The 13,844-nt window shown below is 35.7% G+C and overlaps 1 protein-coding gene across 1 annotated transcript in view; it reads right to left on the reverse strand.

Moving 5' to 3' along the window:
- RAPGEF6 (Rap guanine nucleotide exchange factor 6) overlaps window positions 1-13,844 on the reverse strand; it is a 219,978-nt gene that overhangs the window by 105,189 nt on the left and 100,945 nt on the right. The window contains 2 exon segments of the mRNA XM_020991169.2: window positions 1,016-1,152; window positions 2,984-3,164. Coding sequence (XP_020846828.1) covers window positions 1,016-1,152; window positions 2,984-3,164 — 318 coding nt within the window.

The following is a 13,844-nucleotide window of genomic DNA, read 5'->3' on the forward strand; positions in this document are numbered from 1 at the left end:
TCTTCCCAACTTTGCATGATCCATCAATGTTTTCAGTCAAGAACTTCAACAAATGTTCATTAAATATCTACTGTGTTCCAGGCGCCAGATTTCAAGTCAAAAAAGAAAACAGTGCCTAGTTTCAAGGAGTTTACAATCTACTGGAGGAAAGACAATGTGTACAAAGCAAAATAAATATAAAATATGTACAAAGTAATTTTGGGTGAGCTAGGGGGATGCACTATGCACAACAGCAGGCGGAGGGTCAGAGAAGGTCTTCACAGAGGAAGTAAAACTTGAATTAAGTCTTGAAGTGACTTAGAGATTCCAAGAGGTAAGAAGGGAGGGTAGCCCGTGCAACATACTAGAAAGGGAAGATACAGTATTGTGTATGGAACAGCAAGCAGCTCAGTTTAGCTGAAATTCACACACACAAAAAAAATATATTTAAAAGGATAAGGCTGAGAATAGTTCTTGGTTACAATTTTCTGATTCTAGTCTCTCCCTCTCCAAGCTATCTTCTATGTTACAGCTCAAGTAATCTTAAAATCATAGGCTACAGAGTTAGAAGGGACCTTAGACATCAACTACTCCAACCTCATTTCATGGATGAGGAAACTGAGATCCAAAGAAATTTAAAAATTTGTCCAAAGTCAAAGAGATCTTAGTATTCAAAACAAGGGCCTCTGACCCCAAATCTAGTTCCCTTTCCATAGCACCATGCTTTAATAATGATTTTATTCAGATTAAGACTGAAACAGGAACCTATAGGGCCCAAAGACAGAAGTTAAACCAAACCCAATAGAAAAAAGGAAAAAACTCTTCTGTGTAGCAACTGAAATGCTCAGAAAACCTAACTGACATTTTCAAAATGTATAAAATTTTAAAACTACGAGACAAAAATAATTACAAATACTGACTGCATATTACAACTCTGTAAAAATTTCAAAAACTAACTTGCAGATATGTTTCAAGAAAAGCTATCTTTTAAACCATTTCATTAACATATAACAAACATTTATTTGCCATGACTTACTTCTTGACCATCTGCAAGAATGACAGCTCCAGCCTGGTCTACCACTTCAAAGATCATAACTGAGCAAAGTTCTCTTCTTACAGACATGGTCATATTTGCAAAGGCAGGTAGTTGATGCATAATTTCCAGTAATTGCTCTATAGAAAATGAAACATTAGTATGACAACAGTAAGGGAGGGCTACAATTTAAAAACAGTAACCCAAGTTAAATACGAGCTTAAAATTCTTAGTCAAGTGCTGATTTTTTGTGCTAAAAGAGGAACACAGTAGAATAGATATTTTTAAAAGATACAATAAAAAAAAATCCTTTCTATTTGGTACTAAAAAATTGTTCAATACTTACATGTGAACTGAGGTATATATGATGACCTGGGAATTCACAACCCTTCAAAAACAAAATAATGAAACCATCTGAACTCTGGAGCTATCCAAAGTCCCAAACCTGGCACCCACCTGAATTCTTCCTTCACCTACTAAAGACAGTATTCTCCCTATGAGTCTAATACAAAGCACACACCACTCCCACCCCTTTCCCAAAGAAAAGCTGGTCTCTCTCCAAGATTACTGGTTCATACCTTCTCTGGGATGACCTGCTTTAAAAAGCCATCTATGTTAGCTCTTATACTCTTGTCAAGTTTGATGACCTGTTTTTAGCATTAAAAAAAATTGACGGATTTACATGAGAATAGTTGTACTGTTGTACATATTGTACATGATAGTAATAGTAACTGTTGACTAATAAAATACATGCCAAAAAAATTGCTATGGATTTGGAAATACCTTTAAATTTGTATTTTAGTAACCACAACAGCAGCTATATATATTTGAAAACAGTAATAAATATATGTGGGAGACAGATTATTCTGTCTGCAGAAAATATATTTATTTATGATACCGAGTCATTTAATGAAAGAACCCTTTCTAACAATCTCACTGCCTACAAGGGAAGTCAACAGGCTGGGAACTACTAGGCTATAATAAAAGATCACATTTATGTAAAAATGTACTTAATTAAACAGAGTAAGAAATCACACAAATAAGAAATGTAAAGCATTATCTGATCCAGACAATCAGTCCTATGACAATCAACTCAGAGATAACTGAGAATTGACTACATTTCAAAGTCTGTGCTTTGGCTAAATAACACAAAATATATTTTTTCTTCATTCAGAGAAGCAGTGTGATACTGGTGAGCGCTGGACCCGGAGTCAGAAAGATCTAAATTTTAAAAAAATTCCTGAGTTGAAATAACACCTTTTACATGCACTAGCTACGTAACCATGGACAAGTCCCTTTACTTCAAGCTCGTTTCCTCATCTGTAACATGAAGATTATAATAATACCCACAGTACAGGTATTGCTGTACTAAACAAAGGGTTGTGAGATTCAAGTGAAAAAAATGTATATAAAGTGCTCTGCAAATCTTAAAAGTGCTATCTATATACATGTTATCTATAAATAATCATTAAAGAGTTTTTTCTTGGATAACATGGTCTAAGTTTAAGAGTTTTGAATACAATTTGACAAGACATACTACAGAAAGCTTTCTATGAGGCACTGAAGCACAAACATCACAGTCACTATCAGTTGCAGCCCATCTTCTAATACAAAGGCCTACAATATGTGGCTCTAAGACACATTTTTAACTGATTCATGTCAATATGATGGTATTAAGTAATATAATTGGAAATGTAAATGAGGTAACTTTCCTTAGCATAACAATGCCATATTGTGATACTTCTTAGAATACAAAGAATGTTAATCTTTGTGTAGTCGATATATGATACAGTATGTTATGTGAAAGGGGGAAAACTAGACACCATACGACAGTACTACAGGAGTTTTAAACACTTAAGGATCACAACACAAGGACATAAAGAAAAGAGTTCTAAGCAATTTTCAGCTTTAAGATGACTTCTTTCAAGTTAAATTTTAGGTAATAATTAATTGGCATATTATGTATCCTACCAATGTCATCATCAGTTTTATCTGCAGGCTCCTTTTCAAGACATTCTCGGACAAGATCTCTCCCTAGCAATGGATCAGCTGTTCGATCAATGTCTTCATCTTCCTCTTCTTCATCCTCAGAATCAACAGGTGCTTCAGGTAGACCTGTCAAATCCACATCTCCTATCTCACTTTCTGTAGCCTACAAAAAGAAACCATATCAGATTAACTATTCCATTTCACAACGTTTTATACAAAATAGGGTAAATCAATTTAAATATGATGACAAAAATAAGCTATTTTCTTTTTTATAGTATTTTATTTTTTTTCCAATTATATAAAGACAATTTTTAACATTCATTTTTTATAAAATTTTGAGTTCCAAATTTTCACCCCTCCTTCTCTCCCCGCTCCCTAAGATGGTTAAGCAATTTGATAAAGGTTATTTATGTGTAATCATGTAAAACCTATTTCCATATTAGTCATGTTGTGAAAGAAGTAACAGTTTGCAAAAGAAAAAAAAACATGAAAAAATTAAAGAAAATGAAAACAGTATCCTTCAATCTGTAGTCAGACTCCATCAATTCTTTCTTTGGATGTGGATAGCAAAAAATAAACTATTTTCTAGTCAGATACTCCTCTAAGCAAGAAATCAGAAAGAAAACAACATGGTGTTTGGTGAAAGGGGCCTCTAACACAAGTGCAGGAAAAACTTTTTATGAACAGTTATAATTCTCTACACAATTCTTCCTTGACAAATCAAATAAGCATCCATTATTAACCAACACTCCCACTAAATGAAATCCTAACATATTTTGTGTTCAAATTTAATATGAACTTTTTCGTCAAACTAAAAGTTTAGTTGTTTAATAATCCAAGACGTGCTCCTATAAAGAAGTTCACTGATTTTTTTAGTACATTCAGATGTAATTGCTTAAATGGGAAAAATGTACAAAAGAATCATAATTGTTTTAATATCTAATTCTGGACTTTTTTTATTTGCATCTCAAAATCATCGATTTCATTAGCATAAAAGACAATATTGCCAAAATACTTACGTCAAGATTGAACAAATGGAAAATAATGGAAAAACTTGTAGAAACAATAAGACTCTTTAGTTTACTATACAGAAGGACAAATATCCTAGCATTACATTAATAGTTCAGGAAGCTGTAATTTCATACAAGTAGGTATCCCCCCACATTCACATGCCTCTATAATTCCACAAATGGTCTTCAATATTTGTTATGGTGAAAAAATATATATATTTGTTATGATGAAGAATTCACCATTTTGATGAACCAGAATTAAAACTAATTTAACCCAGAAACAAGGTTATCAAAGGAAGCTGTGGAAACATCATCCAAATTATTTTCATGTCCATATCTAATGCTTCTTTTGGCTTACTCCACAAATATTCTAGCTTCCAATCCAAAGACTAATGAAACCATTTTTAAAGGTCAATAGTGATCTTCTAATTGCCAGATCCAATTACCCATTTTACTATCTGACACTGTTTACCAGCCAATCTTCCTTTACACTCTTCTTCTTCCTTAATTTTGTGACATAACTTTGGTCTCTCTGACAATTCTCTGGCTCCTGTTCCTTACCCCTTTTTTTAAAGGTGTTATTTGCCAAAGTTGTGCCCTTATTCTCCTTCTCTCTATTTTTTCCCTTGGCATTCTAATTCATATCTAAGACGTCAACTACTAAGTCTAGGCAAATAACTTCCAGAGATCTATCTCCTGACCTGTCTTTTGAACTACAGACCTTCATCTTCAACTGCCTCATAGGGTATCTCTATTTGAATATCTTACTAACACTAAAAACTGAACATGACTAAAATCTTAGTCTCTTTCTGACTTCTCTAGTCATGTCAATGGTATACCCAATCCATCTTCCTTAATGATCACATTTAACAAAATCACTTGCTACAGCTTATCAATTTAAATTCTTCAGACAGCTACATGGCGCAGTGGATAGAGCACCAGCCCTGAAGTCAGGAGGACCTGAGTTCAAATCCAGCCTCAGACCAAACACTTGACACTTATTAGCTGTGTGAGCCTGAGCAAGTCACTTAACCCCAACTGCCAAAAAAAACCAAATACATAAATAAATTTAATTCTTCAATATCTTTACCATATCTTTTTTCAATGTCTTTACTATCTGGCCTTTCACTGCCATCATACTATTGCTAATTTCTAATCTATCCTTCTTCCCTATGTATGATTGAGTGATTCCTCTACTTAAAAGCCTTTAATGATTCCACATTGACTCCTCCATAAAATCTAATTAGCAGGCATTAAGGCCTCCCCCAACTATACCGCCACACTAACCTTTGCAGCTTTAATCTCAATCTATTACTCCACATCACATATTCTAAATTATACATTTAACAATTTCTTGCTTTCACACTTATTGTTTATGCCCAAAATGCTTTCTTCCCTCATCTCTATTTCCTCCTATCGAAAGAACCAGGTAATTTTTACTGAAATATGCACATGCACACACAGATAAATATACAACCCACTAAGCAAAGTTCTAGTCATCTTTTTATAAATAGTTTATTTATTATTGTTGGCTTTTCCACAAAACTCCAGATAAAAACAATAATGTCACATTTATCTATTATTATATCAGAGAATGAGACATACTCCTTTCTCTCGGGTTTTCCACAACAGTAATTTCTCCTAGTTCTCTTCCTGCCTAACCAACCTGCATTTTTCTCAGTCTCCTTTGCTAGGTCATAATCTGGTACAGGTACCCCAATACCCCTAGGGCGACTTTTCATGTCTCTCTACATTTCCTTCTTTGGTGATCTCATCTGCTTCAGCAGGCTCAATTATCATCTCTACCTAATTGATTCCTCAATCTTTATCTAGTGCTAATTTCTAAAAAAGGAGAGTATATTTACTGAAACGCCTCATCAGTGTCATAGGAGATCTAGCTCAAAGTCAAAAGAAAGTAGTAAACTAAATATAATTTAAACCTTTTTTTAAAGACAAAGTTTCCATCACAAGCATCTATGATTTTGAGTAAGAAAAAAACCTATTATCTTTCTACAGGAAGTCAATTAAGTTTTGGATAGCTCTAAATGTTAGTTTCTGATAGGGACTATAGTTATAAAGGGCTATTTCCATCTTTATTAAATGGTCCACAGTAAGGGGTGAGAGTGATAAAGGATTAACCTCCAAACAAGTAGAGCATCACTACAGCTATAATTATGCTTGTCATAAAAGACAACCTAGTTACCAAATGATAAAAGAAAATTAAGGGAATCTTTGGAATTTAATTCTTATTATGCTGTATTACAATATCAAGTGTTATAGGAACTGAATAGAGATCATATGGAGCAAGAGAGCAGAGTAAGCCTCTGGTTGTTTTACAAATATCCCTAAAAAGGTACTATTAACTTAGTAAACTTAGGATCTGTCAAAAATCAGATATTTATGTCTGCACATTCCACAGTAATAACAATGTCAGGTAAACTGTAAAAATACAAAAAGTCATAGCTACATTATATTAATCTTATGAACCACAATCACATTCCCAAAAATATTAATACCTTTAACATTTGCCAATGGCTCTACAATTCACTATATACAATGATACCACCAGGTTTTTAATATCCAATTCAGTTATAGCATTCTTGGTGAAAGTTATCCAGCTCTGAACAACTGTGCAGTATAAGTATTACAGAACATTACTAAAAGGAACACCAACTTGAGAAAGCTGGAGAAACACATTAAGGGTCATATAAAATGATCCAGGGTAAAAGTTGTCCAACATAAACAACAATTATAAAAATGAACACAAATAGACCTGAAACCAAATACAATGACTACTGATGGTTCCAAAAGATTAAACACAGAGCACACTTTTTTCTCTCAGTATAAAGGTGGAAAACCATGGGTAAAAAATATTACATCCTCTGTCACTCATAACTGCTCCATAGGACAGTTTTGCTTATCTTTAATTTAAAAAAAAAAAAGGTAAAGTACTATAGAGGAGTTATTTTAAAGCACTTAGACTTTTTTAAAGGCATAAATAAAGGCTTGGTTTTTTGGTTTTTTGGTTTTTTTTTTTAAAAGAAACGTCATTACTCTCCATTAAGAATATAGGGACAAAATTCAATTGCGTGAAGCAAAAACTTGTAGAAAATAAAACAGGACTGCATACTCTGACATAAAGCAACAAGCAAAAAAAAAATCCCATTTCTTGTGTGTATAAATCATATCCTTTGTCCAACAAAGAAGAGAGTGATCTAGCTAAGCTAGATAGTTTATAATAACACAAGTTTAAGCATCTTCTGGAAAAGAGAAGAAAATACAGATCGTCAGGAAAGCTTCATGTTTTCCGGGGATGCAAAGAAAATTCTAAGAAACAGAAATATAATATAAAGTGCAAGGTTCAGATATACCATTATCCTGAAAAACTGAGATAGCTTTTTTCCCTTAAGACAAAGAAAAAAGCAAACAATTTTCAGAAAAGAAACAGGAAAAATTTACAACAACCTGATGTTCTGCCACTAAGCAGCTCTGTAACCTTGGGCAAATTACTCAGGCTTCAGTTTCCTCCTCTGTAAAATCAAAAGACTAGACTAAGTGATCATTACGGTCCCTTTTATAACTACAAATTCTGGCACACAGTAGGTACTTAATGTTTGTTGAATGAATTGAGTGAGGGAAAGGACACGTTAGATTGAAGATAGAGACTGGGTTACCCTGAGCACATCCATTATTTGTGTACTCAGTTTTTCAGTGTTAGCTCTTCTCTAATTCTTTAGTGTTGCTCTGAATCAAAAAGTTTTTTGGTTTAAAAGAAATGTATTAAGAACCAATAAAAATCAAAGAGCTAAAGATAAGATTTATGTATCGCAACTGATCAACTCAGTAACCTGAAGAAAAACTTAGCTTTAATTAATAGTCATTTTTTTAAAATAACCTTTTAACACAAGTGCTGAAAAGTATAAAAAAGCATGAGAGACAGAAGAGATAAGAAAAGAAGAAAGAAGGATAAGCATCATGAAGGTCAGAAATAGTAACAAGGCATTGAGTCACACAAGAGCAGAGCCAATAACCAGCAATGAAAAAATAAAAACATCAACTTCTCTGCAATCTGGAGGGAGGGACCACAGGGGAAAGAAAGGGCAAAACAAACAAAACCCATAGATTTCAATGATCTTTGAAAACACACAAGAGGAAACAAACAAACAAAAAATCTAAATTTCAGTTGAATGAGGCCAGTTACTTGGTAAGCAGGTGTTCTCACCATTAGCAAAATGTTTAATCTGTTTCTTACTTTTTTGTGTTCCCTGCTGGATTGCAAAAAGTAAAACTGTCCACATTGGGTTCTTCCACTGTGACATCATATGATATATCATGTGAGAAGTTTGCTGACAGATAGTATTCACCAGATCTATCTGCAGGAAGTGAGAATTTGTTTGCTTACATAAACATCTATGATTTCAAAAGCTGATGGTTATTTGTAGCCAGTATTGCTATAATGTGGAATTTGCTATGAAGTTAAAGAACGAGACTTTTTTCTTTAAAGATCACTTCTATAAAATGATCTTATTAATACAAGAATGGGGTTCTGAAGGATTTGTTAGAATTTACACAGTGGAAAATGTACTGATTTTAAAGTGTGACAGAGATGAGGAGAGAGGAATACTGTACTTTGGTCCAGGATAACTCAACTAAATTTTTTTTCCCGAAGGACCTCAAATGGAATAAATGAGAGCCCAGGATATACTGGATTTCCACAACTTTTTTCTAACATATGTGTGTGTGTGTCTACATACACACACACACACACACACACAATATTATATATAATATATATCTGCTTATTTTGATTATTATTAAAAGATAACCTATGAATCACTGGCCCATATAAAAAATATTGAAAGTTATCATTGGCACAACAAATGATTTTATAATCACTAAAAAAAAAGTTATTTCATGGTGAAACAGGTCAAATTCAGAAAAAATGTTATCAGTCAACAAGAAGCATTTATAAAGTACATAATATGTGCCAGCCACTGTACTAAAAGTTCTGGGGATACAAAGAAAAGCAAAAAATTGTCCCTCCCCTCAGAGAGCATATAATTCTAATAAATAACTGTTCTGGGAAACTATAAGCTTCCAGAACTTCGGGTTTCGATCAGGCAAGAGCCAATTCTAGAACTGAAGAAGTTTCCAGACCGTTACTCTGCTTGGAGAGATGGGCAAATATTAAATCCAAAGACCGAGCTGGTTCACTACAAGAGAGCCTGTAAGGCACATCAATATTCAAGGGTCTAAAATGAAAAGGATGGGCTGGTTGCCAATCAGAATTCAAAGCACATGGAATGTGAAGACTGGTGAGGCACACAATACAGGGTGTACAGGACACAATCAATGCTCTACCCAAGTTCAAGCTGTTTTCCAGAAGCCTAGGTCTTTCTTATCCTGGAGATGCATATATCCTGCCCTGAATGGTTCCCAATTTGCAGTTATCTCTTACTATCTCTGCCACTCCCTAAAATCTCCCACAGACACACACCGAGTCTGGACTGCAAGCACCAACTTTCCACCAACAAAAACACTAACAGGTCTAAAGGCCATGGTTTAATACAAAGGCGTTGGGAGAAAACATCTCCAAATCTGGGATGTGAACACTGATTATTCTGTTTCTCATATTTTCTCCCGGGACTTGCCAGACTATCAGGTAATAGAGGTGGTTCCTCTACTTCAGTACAAAGTGGCAGGAGGTTTCTGTAACTCCAATACAGACGTCCCACAACGGTATCAAGAGCCAGAAGACAACCTGGGATGGGGCATAATACGGGCCTTCCCTGAGCCCCTCACTTTCTTCTATTCTCCCTGAATCTAACAGTAGAAAATGCCTAGTAGTTTAAGGGACACAAAGACAACCTGAGATTTCATATATAAGGCCTACCTAATCAGCCAGGCTCTACTTTTTGAAAACACCACCAGAAATCCCACGTATCAGGAGCCAGAAGATGATTTAGGGTTCATGTGCCACTATTGAGCAACAAAAAAACCACCTGGTATGAGACTTGGCAGAAGTATTCCAGTACACCAGAATTCAAAATTCCCATACAAATTTTGGAGGCAAAATGGCTCAACTCAGAGGCAGCATAACATAATGGATGGAGCAGCCTTAGAACCAGAAGAACCTGGATCCAAGTCCCACTTCTGACATACTGACCCTTTGTAATCCTAAGCAAGTTACTTAATCTCTCACTGCTCTATAGAGACAGCTCTGTAGAAGGAACTTTCAGAATTCTCCATATTTATGAAAACATCAGTCTAGTTCCTATCCCTATCCTAACAAAAGCTAACATTCATTCAACCCACAAGCCTAAACTTATTAAATTGATTGTCCTAAAGTACAAGTCTGATTATGTCACCCTTCTCCTGCCTACTCACTCCAATCACCATTCAATAAATTCTAGTGGTTCCTTATCACTTTCAGGATCAAATATAAAATCCACTGTCTTGTTTTTTAAAACCTTCATAATCTGGCCTATTCCTATTTTTCCAGTCTTCTAGCAATTTACTCCCCTCCACATATTCTTATGATCCAGTGCCGTAGGTACTCCCTGTTCCTCACACAAAACACTCATCTTCTGACTCCATGTCTACACACTACATGTGGAACTCTGTCCTTCTTCACCTCCATTTCCTGACCTCCCTGGCTTATTCAAATCCCAAATAAAACCCTACCTTCTACAAGAAGTCTTTCCTAATCCTCCTTAAAGCTAATGCCTTCCTTCTGTTAATTATTTCCAATTTATCTTGTATATAGTTGTTTGGACGTATTTGTTTGGGTATTATCTCCCCCCATTAGACTGTGAGGTCCTTAGAAGCAGGCACTGTCTTTTGCCCTTCTTTGTATCACACTTAGTATAGTGCCTAGTGCATAGTCAGTGTTCAATAAATTATTGCTGAGTTGACTAAACTCCCATCCACATTCTAATCAATCGAACTCTCGTATTTCCTTGCCCATTCTATTGGACCCCTTGGAATGCCAGACTTATTGTCAATATAAACTTCCCTATATCCTTAAACTCTTCAACACCATACAATTTTTCCCATCTCCTTTCCAAGGACGCTAACATCCTTTTTCATTCATTTTCACAGAATATCCTCCAAAACCACAAAACAAGGATCAATCAATCTCAATTTACCTCAATCTCCACTGCTATTTCAAAGTCATTACAATGCCACCATCTCCAAATGACCTTTCTTCTTTTGAGGTGCATGCAGTTTATATGATCTTTTCTCCATCCTTGCTGTAATCTGCTAACCAACAGATTATTCTTACAACTTCTGTACTCAGCTCATGATTTCCCTTTTTCCATACCATGCTAACAGCCTTTTAAACAATATTGGCCTTCAACTGCAGTGAAGTCCTTCTTTACCCCACCTTCAGCAACACCACACTGTCACTGTCACCTTCAAACTCTACCACCTCCACAATAAGGAAAACAGAAATCCCTCTCTTGGCTCACAAACATTCTATCCCTTTCCACCAATCCTACTTTGGAAGTATATAAGATTCTCAGTTGTCTTATAAAAAAATAAGAAAGCACATTATGTTCTGAAATGAAGCCCTTGGTCTCATTTAAATTAAAGGCGTAATCAGTCTTTCTCGAATAGCAGATGTAATCAAGTTCAGGGAGGGATCTCAATGCCTGAAATGAAGATAAAGTTGTGGCACAGGAAGAGGAAATGGACCTATGCTTTCACGATTTGTGAAATTGCTAAAGCAAAGAAACTCCTCTTTACCAACTCAGGTTGGCACTTAGAATTTTAGAGAGCTGCCTACAGGACAACAGGTTTAAGGAACCTGTCCAGGGTCACTCAACTAGTATGTGTCAGAGGCAGGACTTGAACTCAAGGACTTCCTAGATTCCAGAACAGCTCTCTAGCTATTAAAAGAAGTCATGCTGCCTCTTTTCTTGTTTATGGTGACCCAACTAAGACACAGGAATGCCTTCTTTTTGTTGCTGTTATTGCTGTTTAGTCATTTCATTGTGTCCGACTCTTCATTAACTCATTTGGAATTTTCTTAGCAAAGACACTGCAAGGGGTTGCCATCTCCTTCTCGAGCTCATTTTACAGATGAGGAACTGAGGCAAACAGAATTAAGCGACTTGTCCAGGATCACACAGCTAGTTAAGTGTCTGAGGACACATTTGAACTCAGAAGATGAGGCCTGGAACTTACTGTGCCCCCTACCTGCCCCAATGCCTTCTTATTTAATCCAATTAACAAAGTATCTTTTTTGGCTACAAAGATGTACAAAGTACAACTACAATGAAAGAGAAACTCTTAGAGGCAATAGTTAAAGACACATGTTGAAAAGATATGTTCTCCAAGGCTGGGCTGGCATTAACACCACCCTTGATTTGTTCAGGTATATATAAAAAATAAAACAAAACAAAACAAAAACCCCTAAACTTAAGCAACAAGTCTGTCCCTCACAGACAGTAACTAAAATCCAGACTAAGGAGTTTTTCTTCCACACTACTCTCATTCACACTAACCTACTATTCATTTTACCTAACCTTAGCGTTTAGTCCCTTTACTGAAATCAATCTTCTAAATCTCTTTCCCATTCTGGTTATGCTTGTCTCTTTAACCAGTACTGACCTTGTGGTTAGCCACTTAAATGTTTCACTAGCTATACCACAGACACCCTTGATTATTTGACTTTCCATCACACCTAATATAAATCTTCATACCTGGGCTACTGAGCATGGCTAGAGAAAATTATTAAAATAAGATGAAGTTACTACAAAAATTATTTTATATAACCCAGAAGGGCCTTACCAAAAGATGTACTACCTCATCCTACCAATCCTTCTAATACATATTTATCAACTCCCTATTTCAAACCCGTTCTCTTCTCTTACCTCCTATACCACCCTCAACCCTCACACATTAGCATATTCCCTAGTCACTTACTTCAGAGAGAAGATAGAGGTCGTGGTGTGAGTTCCTCAGGCTACATGCTCTATTTCCCTAAAAACTTCTCGGTGTAAAACATACTTTATCTGGCCACAAATGAAGATGTACTACTTATTCTTAACTAAGATTAGTCCTTCTATCTGAGCCTCTTTATTCATTTTTCCCCCACTTTGCTTCATGTTATCACTTTAGAAGTGCTGTAAGAAGACACAGGCAGCCATCCTAAACTCAAGTGTCAGAGTGGCAAAAGTTACAGATGCAAAACAAGCAAGAGGTATAACAGCAGGTTTACTTATCTTGTAAGGATAAAACTATCAAACACAGAGGAAGGATACATGCTGTTAGCTCTAGTGAGTACCTGATTTTCCTTGTCTCTTTTCCACAGAGACATGCTTACCTGTCTTCCTAATTTCCCTATTTCTAAGGTACAACTATTCTTCTAGTGTCCCAGGTTCTTATACTTGGCATTAATCTTATGCTTCACTCTTCCTCAACCAACATATCCAATCCTTTGCCAAATCTTACCATTTCTAACTCCACAACATGTTTCACATTTGACCCTTTTCTTCACTCACACAACTACAATGTTGGCTCAAGTCAACATCATCTCTTAGCTATATTACTGCCTTAGAGCCTCCTAACCGATCTCCTTTTCTCAAGCTGCTCACGACTCCTTTCCATCCTACACAATGTTGCTATAATAATTTTAAATGCAGATAAGTGATTCTCCTAACTCAATAAATTCCAGTGGCTCCCTATAGTCTCCATTTGGCTTTAAGCCTTTCAAAACCTTGCCCCAACCTATCTTTCCAGACATGTGATACATCATTTTCCCTAGCCAAAATGGACTTCTGTTCCTCAGATATTCTTCCCATCTCCTATCTCCATGTCTTTGCCTG

The sequence above is a fragment of the Phascolarctos cinereus genome, unplaced genomic scaffold (assembly GCF_003287225.1).
Source record: "Phascolarctos cinereus isolate Bilbo 61053 unplaced genomic scaffold, phaCin_HiC Scaffold_2;HRSCAF=192, whole genome shotgun sequence".
NCBI lineage: Eukaryota > Metazoa > Chordata > Mammalia > Diprotodontia > Phascolarctidae > Phascolarctos > Phascolarctos cinereus.